The 19,675-nt window shown below is 43.3% G+C and overlaps 1 protein-coding gene across 1 annotated transcript in view; it reads left to right on the top strand.

Annotated features, from left to right (window-relative positions):
• Positions 1-18,033, top strand: part of SERINC5 (serine incorporator 5) — a 52,976-nt gene extending 34,943 nt beyond the window's left edge. The window contains exons 4-12 of the mRNA XM_044292186.1: positions 29-111; positions 2,961-3,054; positions 5,495-5,706; positions 6,928-7,023; positions 9,226-9,352; positions 10,003-10,069; positions 14,511-14,550; positions 15,370-15,514; positions 15,772-18,033. Coding sequence (XP_044148121.1) covers positions 29-111; positions 2,961-3,054; positions 5,495-5,706; positions 6,928-7,023; positions 9,226-9,352; positions 10,003-10,069; positions 14,511-14,550; positions 15,370-15,514; positions 15,772-15,919 — 1,012 coding nt within the window. The 3' untranslated portion in view covers positions 15,920-18,033. The remainder of the gene's footprint in view (positions 1-28; positions 112-2,960; positions 3,055-5,494; positions 5,707-6,927; positions 7,024-9,225; positions 9,353-10,002; positions 10,070-14,510; positions 14,551-15,369; positions 15,515-15,771) is intronic.
• The last annotated feature ends 1,642 nt before the right edge of the window (positions 18,034-19,675 follow it).

Below are 19,675 nucleotides of genomic sequence, written 5' to 3'. Positions count from 1 at the left end.
ATTTGCTCTCTCACTTTTATATTTGCAGCTTCTGGTTTGTCAAGTTTTTGCTCCTCATAGGGATGTGTTCTGGAGCTTTCTTCATTCCCGATCAAGACACTTTTCTCTATGGTAAGTTTCCTATGGTACAGGGTGACCCACGAAAAGAAGCCCACCTCCAGCGATAGTATGACAAGATGAACGAGCAAGTGGATTTTTTTTATTTTATTTTTTTCTCATTACCCACAAGTCACAAAAGATGCTGGAAGTGGTCCGCGTTCAGGTCTCTCCAGCTTTTTCCAACAAGATGGGGAACATGCCGCACCTCGCGGAACTCACTGGACGGGTTCATGAACTGTTTACTGAGGAGCGAACTGTGAGCAAGGGGTTATGGCCACCACGTTCCCCAGAATCGTCCACATGCCATTTTTATCTGTGGGAAGATTGAAACCAGAAAGCGTCCGCTAACAATCCACATCCCCGGGAGGAACTCAAGCAAAACATCACGAACACTATCCGCAGCATCCCAAGCAGTACCAGCCAACATAACCCGACCTGCCCAAAGATGCAGACACCTGAACGGGGACCAATTTCAGCATCTTGTGGGTAATTAAATAAAACAATCCACTTGCTCGTTCATCTTGTCATGCCATCGCCAGTGGCGGGCTACTTTTTATAATGTTCTATGGCAACTTGAGGTCCCACAAATTTATGTGTCTACAGCTTATCCAAACACCACATCAGGTTTGTTTGTAGTCTGTTACCATGGAGACACACGGGTCAGTGGGTCACAGGGCAATAAAAAGAAGTCTGTGAAGGCGTATATAGCCTTGAATTGTAGTCTCTTTATTTTTTGTGTTACTGGTTTACCCTGGCTGCAGTTATATTTGGCTTTCCTTTTTGAAGAAATGGAGACAGAATCACAACACTACACAATGGCAATGAGCCAGAAATAGACAAACACAGACGGCGATGAATGTTCAGAAAACCTAATGAGAGCGGGCCAAGCAGTTTGTCATTATAATTAGACAAATATTATTGTCCTATCACCAGACCCACAATTCCAGAATAAAAAAAACAAACGAGCAGCTGTTCATAAAGATAAATAGACAATGGATGTTTTAATTATCTTTTCTTCCCATCCCCAATTAAGTGGCCATGTCAGCTTTGAGCTATACTAGGGGAAAGAAATGCATGCTGGGTACTGTACTTATTATAGTGTATAATAGAGGTCAGGATGTTAGCATCGTTTTTCCATCTAAGAATAAATATGTGAAACTTCCATGATCACAGCTGGATCTGTGTATTGCATTATTTTGACCACACAGACTTTTGTAAGATCATAGAATTTAAAATAGAAAAATCGTTAAGTTTTGCTTCCTCTTTGCTGTAGCAGATGTTTTACTGCAGTATGTTTATAGCACACAACAAACCCTACAAGCCAGCCTTCAGAACTAATTTCATTATATTTCAGCATTTAATTTTTTTTCTCTACCAGAACAGGACAGTGGAGCTTGTGCTCCCAACATATACGCCACATGCGATCAAAGTTTATTAATAATCGTTAAAGAGGACCTTTCATGGGTCCAGACATTATAAAATAAGTAGGGGGTTGTGTAGTGCATAGTGCAGCACTTACTAGCTTATCTGTCCGGCATCCGTTCCCCCGTTGTGCTCCCCTTTTTCTTTTCCCACCTGGTATGGAAATGAATATCATTGGTACAGGAAGGAGGAGACGCCAGGGTTTCTCAATGGGCGTCTCCTTCTCTCTGGCTGTAGTGCGGTCCAATCACAGCGGAGAGCGTCACAGCCAGGGAGAAGGTGAGCTTTTATTTTTTCTCCCGCTCTCTGCTGTGATTGGACCGCACTACAGCCAGAGAGAAGAAGACGCTCATTGAGAAACAGGGCAGTCTCCTCCTCCCTGTACTGATATTCATTTCCATACCAGGTGGGAAAAGTAAAAGGGGAGCACAACAGGGGAACGGACGCCGGACAGATAAGCTAGTAAGTGATCTTGCATGCCTGCCCTATGCCCTACACAACCCCCTACTTTTTACATAATGTCTGGACCCATGAAAGGTCCTCTTTAATTCACCTTCTAATGATTGTGAGATATGACACTGCTCAACCTGTTCCAGTCTATCCAGCAAAGCTGAAAAGTAATCTGTAGAAAACAGGAAGTGAACAAATTTGGCATATTGCACTATTCAATATGGGGGGTCCACAACATTTTTTAATTTAAATGTTATGGCATAGAGCTGCATATGTTGGCACTGTACACTTGCTGTAGGAGATTTTCCCAAATTGTGTACAAAACGTTCACATAGTGTGTGCATTAGGTGTGTCAGCTGCACTTAACAGTCCAGCCCAGGTCTATACGTATACCTACTATTCCAACATTGGAATAGCTCAGGATAGACACAACACTTCAAACATTACACAGTCCAACCTCATACCTTCACCCTTTGCAATTGCACCTGACTGCTGAGGGTCCCACAAATGGGACATCCTAATTTTCAGACTGGAAAACCCCCGGAGTAATATTCCTTGCTTTTACTGATACTGTCGTTCACCATCAGACCCCACTGACAATAATGGGATCCAGCACTTTTGCCGGAAAGAGGCCGGATCCCATTATTGCCAGTGGCTAGGCTAAATCCGGTCAACTTTGGCAACCTGCTGGATCTGTTTTTTTTTTAATCAGATCTTTTTTTATTTAGAAAATGTACATGTCATACAATAACAGACAGTGCCAATCAATGTACCTTTGAGATAAGTACAGGAACTTCCATATCACATTATACTGCTGGATCTGTTTAACACAAATGTGAACCCATAGAGTCTAAATGAGTTGGAGATCCATAGAGCATCATTTGTTGCCTCTGACATTCTACTCCCCTCTACTTGTCATATATCTAGAAGAAATTGTTTGGACATTATATTTTATTAGATGGCAACAACCCTTGATGTTTCTCTTGCAGTGTGGCGTTACGTTGGAGCAGTGTTCGGCTTTCTCTTTCTGATCACCCAGCTCATGCTTTTGGTTGAATTTGCTCACAAATGGAATAAAAATTGGTATGTTGTAATTTACTGGTTTCACTTACTTTATGGCTCCCTTCACACTAGCGTCATGGCTCCATTATTACCTAATATTATAACCTTCATGATGGATCTGTTTTGTGCAGCTTTCTTCAAGATGTCCATTTTATTTTATTTGAAAGAAAAGCACAGAAAGCTATGTGTTTATGACCTGGACAAAATGAAGAAACCTGAAAGGATGGACCCCAACAGTAGTGTCAACTTAAGGGCCGCTTCACACGAGCGGATGCCGTGCGTGGCATCCGCTCCGTGAAAGAGTGCCAAGACCCACTGCAGAGGCACGGAGCAGTAACATGACTGTTAATGCTCCGTGCCTCTCTGTGATCTCTTTACTACGAAATCACAGTTGTCACTGTGATTTCGTAGTAAAGAGATCACAGAGAGGCACGGAGCATTAACAGTCATGTTACTGCTCCGTGCCTCTGCAGTCTGCAGCGGGTCTTGGCACTCTTTCATGGAGCGGATGCCACGCACGGCATCCGCTCGTGTGAAGCGGCCCTAAGGCTCCATTCAGACTTCTGTATGAATGGTCCGGATCCGTTCCACAATTATGCAGGACGTCTGGTGCGTTGGATGGCTTACATAAGCCATCCAGCGCATCAGACGTCCTCTATATCCAGGCCGTGAACAAGGTCCCGGGATGAGACCGAAACGTTAGCCATAGTTTATTTAGTAATTTTCCTGGATGGATAATAAAGAAGTACAATTTATCTATTTACATGAGTGCCGTGGTTTTATATATATTACATGTTCATTGGTCTTACTGCTGAGCACCAGAACATACCTAAGGAGTGCCGTCCAAACAACCTACAGCTGGTTCACTTGAATTCATAAGATAAGCCATTAAAGGGGTTTTCAAGGATTTTTATATCGACAACCTAGCCTCATGATTTTAAATTTAGCATTTTTTAAATTTGTTGGTTAGTCACCAAAATGAAAACTGGGACAACCTACAGTAGACTGAAACATTGCCAGTCTATTGGCCGCACAGTGATCTGCATTGAAAAGATTGTGCATCTTATGGCTATGCAAAACTTTCCCAGATGCTTTGTGGTGTAGAAGAACTTTGCCATCAAAGACCGTTTTGAAAGAAGATTTTCTCCTTTGGCCAAAGCCATATTCACATGTCGGCATTTGGTCAGTGTTTTCCATCAGTGATTTTTAGACGAAACCAGGATTGGAGCCTTCACAGACATAAGGTGTAAGGAAAAGATCTGTACCTGTTCTGTGTTTAGACCCTCACCTGGTTTTGATTTGGAATCGCTGATGGAAATTGCGGATCAAGCACTGACGTGTGAATGAGGCCTAAGGCATATAAAATGATGTGAGAAGTCTCCCTACAAAGAATTGTTATACTTAACGGATGTAGTCCAACCACATGAGCCAAATTTAGTCAAAAAATTTAGCCCTTAGGTCACTGTACACCAGCTAGTGCCTCTCATGGCCTTTGCATGTGACTCCCCAACTGTTGTGTGCTAATGGCACCAGGGATATCATAGCTTGGTTTTGACCTTGCTGTGTAGGTCTAGTAATGCTAACTGTAGTACCATGTAATATATTTATTAGACATTTTGCCTTTTGATATATAGTGTGGATCAACACCAGATTTTGTATTTGAAAGTGTCTTGCAACTTACAAAAGGATCCCTCAGCCTTAGGCCAATTTATATCTCCAGTGTATGTCACTGCCTACGTTATGTATTGTAAAGTATAATTGACTACACTCTTCCATATAGGTATATAAAAAGTTATAAAGACTTATTCCAAAAATACTTTTTTTTTTTTTTTTTTTTTTTTGCCGCACATGGGGTCAGTTGAACCCTATAAGAACCCCCACTGGTGCATACACCAAACCTATAAGAAAAACAATATGTGAACAGGGCCTAAAGGTGCCCATACAGCTTCAGTAGCTGGCAGCGGATGCTTTTGTTCCCGGAAGAACAAAAGATTAGGCGTTAAAATTCTAAGCCCCCAATCCTTTGATCCCCATCTGTTGAGAAAAATCAAGAGCTCCCCATACACATTAGATGGTCACCTGCCCCACCAAAAGTGGTGGAGTCGGCCAACGATACTGTAATGTGTATGGGGACCTTAAGGCTGCCCATACACTTAGCAGTAGTGGGCCCCATGGCCGAGAACTGGGGCAAATGTTTATTTTCAGCAAATTCCCCACAGTTTTTCGCCTTCACTCTGTACAAGCTGTGAAGAGTCGAGCAAAGAGTCCACTGCATGGTTCCCGGCTGCACAGCACACCACTGCTGCATTTGGGGAAACAGTTACTTTCGGGGATCAGTAGCATTCTTGTTCACTTGTGCTGCAAATATATGGCCACCTTTGACTACCCTTGTGAAATATCTACATGATCTTCTTTTTATTGTTCTCATTAACCATCATGCTTTTGTACTTCTCCTCATCAGGACTGCTGGAGCACAGCATAATAGGCTGTGGAATGGAGCCCTGGCCATCGTCATCCTGATACTGTACACTGTAGCGCTTGGAGCCCTTGGCTTATTAGCATGGCTTTATACTCATCCCGAACACTGCCTGCTCAACAAAATCTTGCTCGGTGTCAATGGTGGTCTGTGCTTTCTCTTAGCCATAGTTTCTATTCTGCCATGTGTGCTAAAAAGTAAGTAAATCAACCTTTGTTATGTGTATTGGGCTCATCTTCTCTTCGTGTCCTACCATATGTGTGTGCAGTATATTAAATGTTTGTCTTTCATTAAAGGGGTTGGCCACTTTCTGGTTTTTGTTGACCAGTGTGTTTGTAAGATGATTATATGGCACGTACTAAAATAGCCCTTGTTGAAATTCTGCGCCATTTTCTATATTTCATAAGGTATGCAATGTTGTTTGCCAAGTCTTTTGTGCTGTCCACACAAAGGTTTTGTCCATAAGATGGCCGCTGATGGAGGGTCCTGTGACCAGGCAGATCACCTCCATGTGATGTCTCCTCCATTCAAGTGCTTACACTGTAGGAAGTTTAGTGCAGGTGCAGCGTGTTTGAGTGGGGGAGGGTCAGCCTCCATCAGCGGCATCATGTGGACAGCACCGAAGATTTGACTGAACTTGGGGCATGGCTTATGCATAGTGTTGAGCGAACTTGTTTTTTAAGTTCTGTGTCCAAAGTTCGGGTTATCGAAGAATCCTGTTATGGATTCTAAATTCCGTTATGGTCCGTGATAGCGGAATCCATAACTGGAATCTTCGCTAACCCAAACTTTGGACGCAGAACTTAAAACACAAGTTTGCTCAACACTACTTATGAAATATAGCAAATGGCACAGAATATTAAGAAAGGCTATATTAGTCAGTGTCATAGACACCAACACATTGGTCACAGGTAGCCAGAAAGTGGCCATCCCTTTTAACGTAAGATACAAATACTCTGCTTTGACTATGCAATGTAGTTCCATAGGGTGCCTGGCCTAAAGGTGCCTCTAATCTATTACTGTAGTTTCATGTCAGCCATAGAGATTTGCGGTTTCTCCCGTTTCTTTAGGTTTTGCTCCGATTGTGTTTGGGCCACAGTACTGACTTAGCACAGCATCCCATACACATTGGTGCCCTGCCATCCTTTTAGATGGTTCCTTGCACAGTTAGGTAGCCAGGCGTAAAAGGAAAACTTAAAAGGGGGTGTAGCATAAAGTCATTCTACGGATCGGAGAAAGTCCAGAGGTCGGACCCCCACCAACCATAAAGTGACTTCATAAGATGGGAATACCCCTTTTAAAGACACCATAGATTTTTGTTCCTTTTAATAGTTTTTCCTAATAAAATTATCCTATACTGTATGAGAATATGGATTACTGAACTTTACTTATACCTCCATTTTTGTTTAAATTTTCAGATCACCCTCAGTCTGGATTGCTGCAGACGGGAGTCATCAGCTGCTACGTCATGTATCTAACCTTCTCATCGTTTTCCAACAAGCCCCCAGAATTCAGTACGTTCCACCATCATAGTTGCATACAAAGGGCCAAGGGCTCCACGGTTATCTTTTGTAGTGCAACTTTCCAATAGAGCTACGATAGGAATACTTTGAATTGATTGCGTCCTCTCTTGTGGACTACAGCTGTCTCTCCATAGTAGGACATTGGAAAGTCAGTCTACAGAAATCACCATGGAGCCCCGGGATACAGCCTGGTTATTTGCTCAGATATAGTTATGTGGCAGAGGTTAACAGTTGGTTTTGAGCAGTATGTAAAATCACTTATAGTTTCAATGATACTGTTCTTTTGTTCATATAGCATATTTAAATGGGCTAAAGTATTGGGGCACCTACACACTACACCTACAGAAGGTTTTATGCCATTCTAAATCCATATCCATTAACATGGAGTTGGTCACCATTTGAAGCTAAAACATCTTCTACTCCTTTGGGAAGGTTTCCTACTAGATTTTGGAGTGTGTCTTTGGGAATTTTTGCCCAATTATCCAGAAGAGCATTTGTAAGGTCAGACACTGATGTTGGAATAGAGGGCCTGGCTCGCAATCTCCATTTTGTAGTTCATCCCAAAGGTGTTTGATGAGGCGAGAAGGGTGATTCATCACTCCACAAAACACGTCTCCATCGCTCCAGAGTCCAGTGGCGCAGTGCTTTACACCATTTCATCCAACACTTGGCATTGTGCTTGGTGATGTAAGGCTTGCGTACAGGTGCTCGGACATGGAAACCCATGTAGCTCCTGGCATTGCACAGTTTTTGCGCTAATGTTAATACCAGAAAAGGTTAGGAGCTCTCCAGTTACTGAGTCAGCAGAGCGTTGGCGGGTTTTATGCACTATGCTCCTCAGGACCCGTGAACCCAGCTCCATGTATTTCCGTGGTCTCCTCTTTGTGGCTGTTATTCATTGCTGTGGTTCTTAAACTCTTCTATTTTACCTCTCGGAGTTGATGGTGGAATATCTAGGGGGGGGAAGGAATTTCAGGAACTGACTTGTTAAAACGGTCCTATTACAGGACCACGCTGGAGTTCAGTGACCTCTACAGAACAGCCCATTCTTTCACAAATGTTTGTAAAGGCAAACTGCATGGCTAGTGCTGGATTTTATACACCTGTGGCAATGGGAATGAATGAAATTCACAGATTAAGGGGCGTGTTCCATTACTTTTCTCCATATAGTGTATATATTCTATGAGGCATCTTCCCAGACAGCATTGTATCACAGGGACAAGCAGTTACCATATACATTCCTGTAATGATCTGTTAGAAATGGTACTCCTCCACAACTGGATTGGCAGGCTGGATCTGAAGATAGTACTTTAACCCTTGTAAATATATTTGTGAAAAAATACAGGAGGCCAAACGTCATTTTTTTTTTCTGGTCTCTGAAATTTAGAAAAAATTATGCACAAATGGCAGCTCAAAAATATATTTATGCAAAGAGTGGCTCTCCACAGCAGATGTGAAACTACAACTTCTGGGACATGCTGGGAGCCATAGTTCCTGGAGAACCACAGTATTGGAGTACGTCTGGTCAGACCAGCTGTTCGGTTGCAAATCTATTGTAGATTATAAACCCATAGGTGCTTCTTACTGCCAGTTTTCAGTTGGTGTCTAATGGTAGATGGCACAAATACATGACTGAAAATTAAGGGCTCGTTCACATCTCTGGTAACCTGTTCCAGCAGAGAATAGCCTTCCAGACTTTACCAGATCTGGAGTTGTTGGATTCTTCCATTTACCGCCAGATCCCCATTGACTATAATGGGATCCTGGCAGTGAACTGGCCACTATCCAGCTTAAATGCCGGCTTTCGGCCAGACAAATATTGCTGCATGCAGTAGTTTTTGTGCAGCTGACAGCTGGATTTAAAAACTGTGAACTGATTTAGCTGTCCAGGATTAGAAAAATCTGCCACCTTTGCCTATGAACTGTGTTTGGTATTACAGCTGAACTTCTTTCACAACTATGGAAGTGCACTGCAATACCAGACACAGCCTATGGAGCAGAGTGGCTCTGTTCCTGGAAAGAAAGCAGAACCGATCTTCTTAACCCTGGAGATGTTTTTTGAGATCACTCTCTGAAGAAATCCAGTGATCTATTAGCTTTGGTCTAATATAAATGATTTAAGCTGTTGTTCTTTGTACTTTTTATTATATGTGTATTTTAATCGTGTCACTTCTGTTTTTGTCTAATGAAAAGTTCTGGATGATGCTGGGAAGAACATCACAGTGTGCGTCCCCAGCTTCACTAATGGGATTAGTCCGGACGAGCGGTGGGTGTCCCTGCTGGGCGCCATCATACTGCTTGGCTGCATATTATACAATTGGTGAGTTCATGTTCTCGACATTTGGTGTAATGCTGCTATAATGGCTGGACTTCAGTGGGATAAGGCTAGGTTCACATCTGCGCTGGATACCACCTCGCACCTCCGGATCCCCATTCACTGTAATTGGATCCAGACGCTTTCCGGCATATATGTCAGTTTTCGGCTGGAAAAAAAAATGCTGTGCGTAGTATGCCGGATACAATGAATTCCGGCAGTCTGTTTCTCTGTAGGTCTGGTCTAGTGGTCAGCAGCCTCTCGTCTTCCTGACCACGCTTAATGGCCAGACCCATTCCTATCTTTCTCTACAAGCCTCTAAGAACTTGAGAAGGACTAGCCTGCATTTTCTTTTTTTTACCCTATAGTCAATACCTGAAATGTCTGACCGTTTTCATACCACAGCTATAACAATTGGGGTATGTTCACACAGGGTAGATTTGTTGCAGAAATTTCTGAGACTCAAAACCAGTGCAATGCATCGGAGTTTGGTACGCATAGATTTCTGTAAGCTCCATTTCGATGAGAGTGGTCGCATACGTTTTTCCAAAACATTTGGTTAAAACTGGTTTAATCATAGCGAATTTTACAAAAATGTTTGCACAACAGAAAGTAGTGTGTTTATGGCCTAAACCAGGTATGTTTCTTTGATACAGTCTTACCTCTACAACACGATCCAGCTGGGATGCCTTAATGGGAAGATATGGACCACCGGAAGAAGAAGTAAGTTCCTGATCATCAAATAACTGCTTTCATGGTTGTCTCCTGGTTTGCGTTCACTAAACTTTCAGCATGCCATTATGGAGCTGGGGCCCCAAACCTTCCCGTATCAAAACTGTCCTGCCCTGCAAAGTTCAGTAAACAAAAATTTAAAGGGGTTCTGCAATTATTTTAAACTGATGATCTATCCTCTGGCACCCGGGACCCCCTCCGATCAGCTGTTTGAGAAGGCAGCGGCGCTGGCAGGAGCGTTGCGGCCTTCGCTCCGTTTCCCTCAGGTCCAGTGACGTCACGATTAGTATCACTGGCCTGGGCGGGGCTAAGCTCTGTTCACTTGAATGAAGCTTAGCCCCACCCAGGCCAGTGATACTAGTCGTGACGTCACTGGGCCTGTGTTAATCAGCGAGTAGGCCGCGGCGCTACTGCCAGCGCTGCTGCCTTCTCAAACAGCTGATCGGCGGGGGTCCCGGGGGTCGGACCCCCACCGATCAGATGCTGATGATCTATCCAGACTCTATGGTCGCCGTGCCCGTGTTGCAGACCGCAAATGGCAGTCTGCAAAACAGCACCAGCTGTGTGAACTCAGCATCGCGGATGCACACCCATTGACTTGAATGGGTCTGTGATCCGCAAGATACGGCAAAAGATAGGCTATGTCCTAGCTTTTGCGGAGTGGAGGCACGGCTCGGAAGCCCTCCTGTGGGCTTTCGGGTAGGTGCCTCCGCACACCAAAAGATATGAGATGTCATATCTTATGCTGTATGTTGCGAATTGTGGACCATTCAAGTCATTGGGTCCACACCGCAGCACGGAGTTCACATGGCTGGTGCCCGTGTTTTGCGGACCGCTATTTGCCACACAGACACGGCAATCATATGGTCATGTGAATGAGCCCAGAGTTACATTTTCATTTACTAATGGACAAGTTTGTTATGGGCAGATTTGGGACCCTAAACCCCAGCTGTATAATGGGATGTTGGTGGTTTAGTGGCCAAAAAACAGGTAACAGGTTCCCTTTGAATGCTGCTCATCAGCTGGACAGGTGATTTACAAAAACGTACATACTTTGTCTTTGTGGTCATGTAACCGCAGTTCTGTTTCATATGATTCACTGGAGTATGAGATCCGAAACATCAGTTAAATACATTGCAGTTTTTATTGGAGTTGTGCAAAGGGTAATCCTGGAGGCTGGTATCACACATGCAGTCTTTTGAATGACAGGAGTAGATCCAAAAAGGAGTGCTATGGAAAGACTGATGCTTCTTCTCCTCCACACTTGTGTTTGGGTCAGAAAACGGTATTAAAACCATGAAAATGGCAAGTGTTCCAATCTAAGGGCTCGTGCACAAGGCCATTGCCGTATTTGAAGTCCGCAAAACACGGAGACTGGCCATGTGTGTTCTTCATTTTGCGAAACGGACCGTTCTGCGCTCTATAGAACTGACCTATCCTTGTCCGTGGAACAGACAAAAATAGGACATGTTCTTTTTTTTTTTTTTTTTTTGTGGAGCCACGGAATGGACATATGGATGGGGAGAGCACACTGCGTGCTGTCCACATCTTTTCTGGCCCTGTTGAAGTGAATAGGTCCGCAAAAAAATGTGAATCGGTTGCGGACAAAAATGGTTGTGTGCATGAGCCCTAAGACTGCTTTCACATGTCCATAGAACATTTTCTATTGTGTTAGCATTACTGCTGCAGAACCTGGACTTACATTACCATAGGTTTGTCATCTCAAGTCTGGTTCAGCTGAACCACGGAAGGTCCAGGCGTTTAAGAAAATCTGCCTGTTCTACAGAGATATGCGACCCAGAACACTAGATTCTTAAAGGGGTTGTTTCACTTCAGGCATTTATCATGTAGAGAAAGTTAATACAAATCACTTACTAATGTATTGGGATTGTCCATATTGTCTCCTTTGCTGCCTGGATTCATTTTTCCATCACATTATACACGGCTTGTTTCCTGCAGGGTGGTCGTGCTTGCACACTGTAGGAAAAAGCACTGGCCTCTCTGTTGGCCGGGACCGTGGGAACGCACGTAGGCACATTCGCAGCAGCTCCTGCCGCAGCCTCCTCATATCTGTCCTGCAGCAGTGGCAGTAACCCCCGGATATGGGCAGTGTGTAATGTGACAGAAAAATGCATAAATGTCATGTTATCTGCTTGCTATTTAATGATCTGAAGATTCCATCGAGAAAGTCCTTGATTATTACACCACAAACATTTTATCCAGTGATATTTTCAGAAGTGCTTGCCTTGGAGAGATACAAGTCACGAGGACGCTTTGTTTCCTTGAAGTAAGCTGCCCCCAGCTGAATCTTCTTTTCTTTTCCTTTTTTTTTTTTTTTTTTTTGCTAGCGTGATAAAATCTTGCAAGACATGAGCCAATAGTCTTCCTGTTTTTGCAGCTGTTCTTCGCATGTTTGTCTCCTTCAGCTATAGCCATTTTTGGTTGCAATGTGTATTGTTTTTATGTCCGGTGTGGCAGTCACTTTGGATGTGATGTTAAAGGGAGTCTCTGACCTCCCAAATCTGTCAGGTAGGATAGGTCCCCCAAAACATAACAACGTCTTTCTTGTGATAATCTGGTCCTTCTATCCTGAGAAATTCTTCTTCTTCTTTTTATTTTTTGCATATAAGGCATTCAGGACTGCTCCATTTGGTGCACTTGGCTTCCCCACATTATCACTACCAGGTCTGCAAACTCAGGGACTGTCAATCAAACAGTAGGGGAGGTGCCGGGTGCTGTTACTGGTTAGGCAATTGGGCACCGAAAACGTTATTTGCATAAAAAATAAAAGGATTAGAAGACTGGATTACTTGCACAGCATTGTTAGAGCTGCTGTTGGTGCTCCAGAGCTGCTCTTCTGATTGGAAGTACGTAGTGATGGGAATCCACTCATTGAAAGACACAGACCGGTAGACACACCTATTAAATATGGTGACGTGGAAAAGGTGGTCGCTGGGGGTGGCTTCTTGCGCACAAGAGCTGTGTCAGGCATTCTGTTGGAATACACCGAGTCGCGCGGACAGGCAACTTTCTTGAGATTTTTTTACGAGATCGTTACACACCAAAATATGAAGAGTGTATGCACACGAGTCACATGCAGATTCACTGCTTCCATTTGTCATGATGTTTCCTCCTCTGTCCTGTGAACCGTAGTGTCTGCGAGATGCACGGAGCTCCAGCTTCCACTCTGATTCCAAAGAAATCCTCAGACGGTTCAGGTCAGGCTGTTTGCTCTGTAGAAGGCCGTATTTACCAAGGCGCCGGCTGTATTCCCATGCCGTATTCTGCAGCTAGCTCCCTAGTACTGCACCTTGTGTTACCTCACTGCATGAAGGTTCATCAGCAGGGGCGTAGCTATAGGGGGTGCAGAGGTAGCAGTCACTACCGGGCCAAGGAGCCTGAGGGGCCCAAAGACCCTTGTGCCGCATAAGAAGACACCGGTATTATAGAAAGTGCTTGCTGGTCAAGTTACACCTCTGGCTGGAGGGAACGGGTTAGGTCAAGAATTTGTTTCAATTTTTGCCTAAGGCTATGTGCTTCCCTGCCGCTGGCCACAAAGCACTGAGGGAATGGGGGGCCCAAGCTGATCTCTTGCACTAGGGCCCATGAGCTTTTAGCTACACCCGTGTTCATACGATAGCAGTATTGCATGCCAAGTTGCCCACTATGCGGGCAGTTTGGCGGGAATATTATCTGCAGCGTTCATCAGGGCCTCTATAATATAACTGCAGGCCAAGCTCAGATACCTTCAGTATATAACGGTCCTGCATTGAGTACCGCCATATTATGGCTCCATCCTGACTTGTACTGAGCTATAAACCTCTATGGGGCTCTACTGTCCCTCTATGTACCTCGATTTCATACAGAGCTTCTATATGGGGGAAGGGGGGGTGCGTATCAAAACTGGTGTAAAGGAAATGTGACTTTGTTGCCCATAACAAACCAATCAGATGCATCATTTCATTTTCCAAAGGAGCTTTGCAAAATGAAAGGTAGAATCTGATTGGTTGATATTGGCAACTAAGCCGGATTTCCTTTGCACCAGTTTTGATAAATCTCCCCCATATATGTGTTGGATTCAGTCTGTGCTCTGTTCCATTAAATGCTTTATTATAGAGGTATCCTGACCTAAAAACAATGATTCTATGGGAGACTATTTCCAGTACACAGTGCCATACTGACACACAATATGGCGGCATTAAAAGGTGTCTGAGACACCACAGTATGGAGTTACAAAGACTCCATGTGCCTCTATGCAGCCTCCTTGCACAAGGCCCTGCCATGTGCATTACATTTTTTTTATTCCAAAAAGAGAAAATGCAATGATCTATTTCAAAGGACCCTTGGACATAGCAGGCGGACGGACATGTACGTGTACCTGGTGTTGCGTGTGCAGGATGCAGTCTGATGTTCTGCTTGTGTTTGTTTGTAGGTGGCTCGTTGTTGCTTTTGCTGTGGAAACGGTCAAGAAGGTAAAAATCTTTATTGCATATGTCATTAGTATATTCACATATAAGGCTACTATCACACTGCCGTTTGGTGCGGATCCGTTTGTATTATCTTTAACATAGCCATAACTGATCCGTCTTGAACACCATTGAAAGTCAATAGGGGACGGATCCGTTTTCTATTGTGCCATATTGTGTCAGTGAAAATTGATCCTTCCCCATTGACTTACATTGTGTGTCAGGACGGATCCGTTTGGCTCAGATTCGGCAGACTGACACCAAAACACTGCAGGCAGCGTTTTGGTGTCCGCCTCCAAAGCGGAATGGAGCCAAACTGATTCTGAGCGGATCCTTTACCATTCAGAATGCATTAGGGCAAAACTGATCTGTTTTGGACCGCTGGTGAGAGCTCTGAACGGATCTCACAAACGGAAACCAAAACTGCAGTGTGAAAGTAGCCTTATTAAAGGTGTTTTCCCATTGGGAAAAAAAAGTGGATACATGAATGGTGGTGGACGGACCAGCGGGGCTCCCCCCAGCTGATCATCAGTGGGGATCCTGAGTTCCTCTGTGACTGTTGCACCATTCAGATGTCCACTGCTGCCCCATTCCACTCTGTTGGACTGCTGGAGCAGGGCGCTGTGCTTCTCTGTGGATAGGGAATATGTGTTTTTTCATGAGAAAACCCCATTAGGTATGTTAACCCATTACTGGCCTGGCCCCACCATTGGAGGCTGTGTGAAGTCTCACAACTGTGCCCACTAGTGAATCTAACCAATAGGTGTATATTAGCCACTTCTGTGCTATGGGTTTTAGTAAACTTACATTTTTGCACTTTAACAGACCAAGACGAAAGAGTTGAAGCAAAGGGAGGACAGATGGTGGCCTATGATGAGGAGATAAAGACAGCCTACAGTTATTCTGGCTTCCACTTCATCTTCTTCCTCGGTACTTTATACATGATGATGACCATGACCAACTGGTTCCAGTGAGTAGCAGCACATTGTCTTGATAAGATGTTTTCTGATGTTCCCTGGACAGACTTAGTGTACCGGATGTATGGACAGTCCATGGGGGTGGCTGTCTCCTCATCCGTCCTACACATACTGCCATTTAGATCTGAAGGAAAAGTTCTGATTAGGGCTGTTACATCAAAAAAGTGAAGTATTGACTCTGACTTCAGGTCATGTATATATGCTCCTTTATGAAAGTTGCGTCAGGCTATTTTTCTTCTTTTTTCAACAGCTACAACCACGCTAATATCGAAAAGTTATTTGTGGGGAGCTGGTCACCTTTCTGGATCAAAATGGCATGCTGCTGGGTGTGTGTGGGCATCTACCTCTGGACTTTACTGGCTCCCGTGTGCTGCTCAAGAGGAGGATACGTAGTATAAATATATTATGCGCCATAATGACTTTTTATCTGTTACACCTTCTTAACCCAGATGTGGTGGAGCATTTGTCTTTTTTATGTTTTTGCGGGGGGGGGGGGGGGGTTTGTCTTATTTTACATTTCTCCCTAAAGCATATTGTGCAGGACACAGTCATCAATAAATTGATTTTTAGAACAGTGTTAGGGTGTGGAAGAACATGTAGACCTGTGAGATCCATAATGTGCTTGTCTTTATGTCTTCAGAACAATATTTCAGTGTCTTACACTTTGTGCCGTTCATAATTCTTTTTTTTACTCCTATACATGTGAATAGGGCTAGATATAGGTAGATTATAGGTACAAAGTACCGCTAACTAAGAACACTTATTAAACCATTTTAAAATAGCTGAGTAAAGGATCGAGCTTGGAGGAGCCATGGGCTCGGGGCTACTCATCATAGGTAGGTTAGAGTTGTTGTTGTTTGCTCTTCAGTTTGAGTTATTTACTAGATATAGGTTGTGATGTACTAGAACTTCTCCTATTTATTAGGTTTCAAATGTCTTCCTCAGACTATGGCCTCCTTCTTTTTACCTTTAAAAATGTGCAACTTTTTTAAAATTTTTATTTTTGTCTCCTCTAACATCTCCTCTTGTATTATACTGTACATATACAGTGACTGTAGCCATGATAATAAGGAGTAAGATGGGGAAAAATGAGATTATGCAAGACAACTTCTTACTTAGGTAGTCTACGTTATCTGACATGTTAACCCCCAAAATTAAACCTCCAATGATGTTCTTGCTAGACCCAGAATTTACACAGAATGCCTGCGTAACGTAATCTGTACAGTAGATGAAAATTGTTTGTGTACTGACATTTTTCTAAGCCAATGTTTGTGCATGTTCCATTTTATTGTACTTTGTGTTTGAGCTCAGGTGCTGCCATATCATGGTTCTTTTTATAGGTTTTTGGGTGATTGTTATTTCATTTAGTTTAGTTTTTTATATTTCTCTCCAAGGGCTATTCTTGGGCCTCATTGCTTAGGTCAGAAATTACCCCAAACCAGGTTGTTTTTTTTTTTTTGTTTTTTTTTATATTATCGTTTTCAAGTCAGTGGGCAAACTTGTGCATCGGGCAAATTCTGTTAAGGGAACATATTCTCAGCCCAGGCATTAAGTTTACTGCGATATTCAACCGCCAAACCAGTTAAATTCAGTTTTGTTTAGTTTTTTTTTTAGGTTGGGAATGTTTTTTAAGTTCTCAAAAATTCACCCATGGTTCCTTTCAGTGTGCAGATCTTGGGGGTTCTGCTTACCCAAAATAATAAGACAAAAAGGACGTACACAGAGTGATGCCATAATGTGCCCTGAGAATAGGATGGATCATGGCACCAATCTTTGCAGACATCATGGGTATTCACATCCAGAGAAGTGCTGGGAAACATTCTCCATCAGATGACTAGATCATGGGGGCCGGAAAATAGAGTCTAAGGTCTCGTTCACACGATTGTGGTTTGGTTCCACATCCGAGCCGCATTTTTCAATGGCCCCGCAAAAATGATAGCTCAGGTCCTATTCTTGTCCGTTTTGCGGACAAGAATAGGCATTTCTATAATGAGCTGTCCATTCCGTTCCACAAATTGCGTAAGGCACACGGGCGGCATCAGTGTTTTACCGATCCGCAATCTGCGGACCGCAAAACAATGCACGTTCATGTGAACGAGCCCTAAGGTTGTGTTTACATAAGGTTTATGCCCTAAAATATATATGCTTGTATAAAACCAGCTTCAAAAAGGCTCTAGCATTGATATATGCTTGAAAAAGGCTCTAGCATTGAGCCGAAACGTTGCACCGCACGGGTGATTAAAGAAGTTATTTTCTTATAACCTATTGGAGTGCCGTTCATTTTTCTGGATGTGTATATGTTTTTCCAATTTTGAAGTGGGTCATATGATATATCATTCTTGGCTACAATTCAATCAGAAACACACTGGAAGATTTGACCTGTCTTTACATCTTTGGGAGTTAGGCTACTTTCACACTCACGTTTGTTGCGGATCCGTCATGGATCTGCACAGACGGATCCGTTCCGATAATACAACCGTCTGCATCGGTTCAGAACGGATCCGTTTGTATTATCTTTAACATAGCCAAGACAGATCCGTCTTGAACACCATTGAAAGTCAATGGGAGACGGATCCGTTTTCTATTGTCCAGATTGTGTCATAGAAAGCGGATCCATCCCCATTGACTTACATTGTGTGTCAGAACGGATCCGTTTGACTGTTTCGTCAGCTGCAAGCAGCATTTTGGTGTCCGCCTCCGAAGCAGAATGGAGACGGAACGGAGGCAAACTGATGCATTCTGAGCGGATCCTTTTCCATTCAGAATGCATTAGGGCAAAACTGATCCGTTTTGGACCGCTGGTGAGAGCCCTGAACGGATCTAACAAACGGAAACCAAAACGCCAGTGTGAAAGTAGCCTAAAGCGAGGTCAAAATTTCCTAAAGTGCTTTACATGACGTGTTCTATTTGTCCACCATTCTGCCGGATGCACATGGTTTAATCCAGTCTTTGTGAACATGCATCACCTAACATATGAAGGAGGTCTATCTGTTCTGTCGGAAAGTTTTTCATTTACTCTTAGTGAGAAATAATCCATTAACATAAATGATCTGTTCGTTGCACACACACAGGTCAGTCTTGGGCTACATTCACACGAACGTTGTGCTTTGCAGATCCGCAAAACACCGATACCGCCCCATGTGCGTCCCGCAATTTGCGGACCGCACATGCCGCGGCTATCATTGAAAATGCCTATTCCCGTCAGCAATTGCAGACAAGAATAGGACATGTTCTATTTTTTTTTTTTTGGGCGGGGCCATGGCACGGAGCCATGAATGCGGACAGCACACTGTGTGCTGTCCGCAACTTTTGCAGCCCCATAGAAATGAATAGGTCTGCACCCGTTCTGCAAAATTGCGGAACGGATGTGGACTAATTCATACGTTCGTGTGAATGTAGCCTTATACTCATTGTGATGACTATTAAAGAGGACATGTCTATTTTAGTAACTACTTGCATTCCCCGTGTGATTATAATCATTATGACTCTAAGATGTGCCATTCCTTTATTAGTCTTGCTAGAAGTTATGAATTAATTACTAGCAGTTTGCAATGAAGGTCCAGATGGGTGCTCCCACTTGGGGGTGGAGGGTGTCCCTGCACAGTCTGACACTATCCAATAGAGGAATGGCAAATATAGAGTCATAAGAAAAGATGCTCCAGAATTGCTAGTGGTGAATATGGTACAAAATACATCACATTGAGGCCAATTCACTAGTATACAAGTGACGGGGCTGCTGCCTGTTATCTAACCTCTGTCTACTTCTAGTAAGGGCTATGAGTGTATGTATGACCTAGCCGGGTTCTGCCTGTCATTCGTATCTATTGTGTGACTATGTTAGAATTGGCAATACAGGGAGTGTTCTGTCAAACGGTTCTGAATTGGTCCAATCAGGCTGTCCTCAGACCAGAAAGGACCAGTCAGGAATCCGATGTCTGATAGTTTGCTTTGGTTTATGGGACACATGTCTATAGAAACCCGGCAGACCTCCAGCACAGAAAAAGAGAAATTTTATATATATATATATATATATATATATATATATATATATATATATATATATATATATATATATATATATATATATATATATATATACTCTAGACTGGACATGTTGCATACTGTGCTGGTATCTGTGGTAACTAAGACTGTGT

The sequence above is a fragment of the Bufo gargarizans genome, chromosome 1 (assembly GCF_014858855.1).
Source record: "Bufo gargarizans isolate SCDJY-AF-19 chromosome 1, ASM1485885v1, whole genome shotgun sequence".
NCBI classification, from domain to species: domain Eukaryota; kingdom Metazoa; phylum Chordata; class Amphibia; order Anura; family Bufonidae; genus Bufo; species Bufo gargarizans.
The sequence above is the reverse complement of the archived record's forward strand: the minus strand, read 5'-3'. Positions and strand labels throughout refer to the sequence as shown.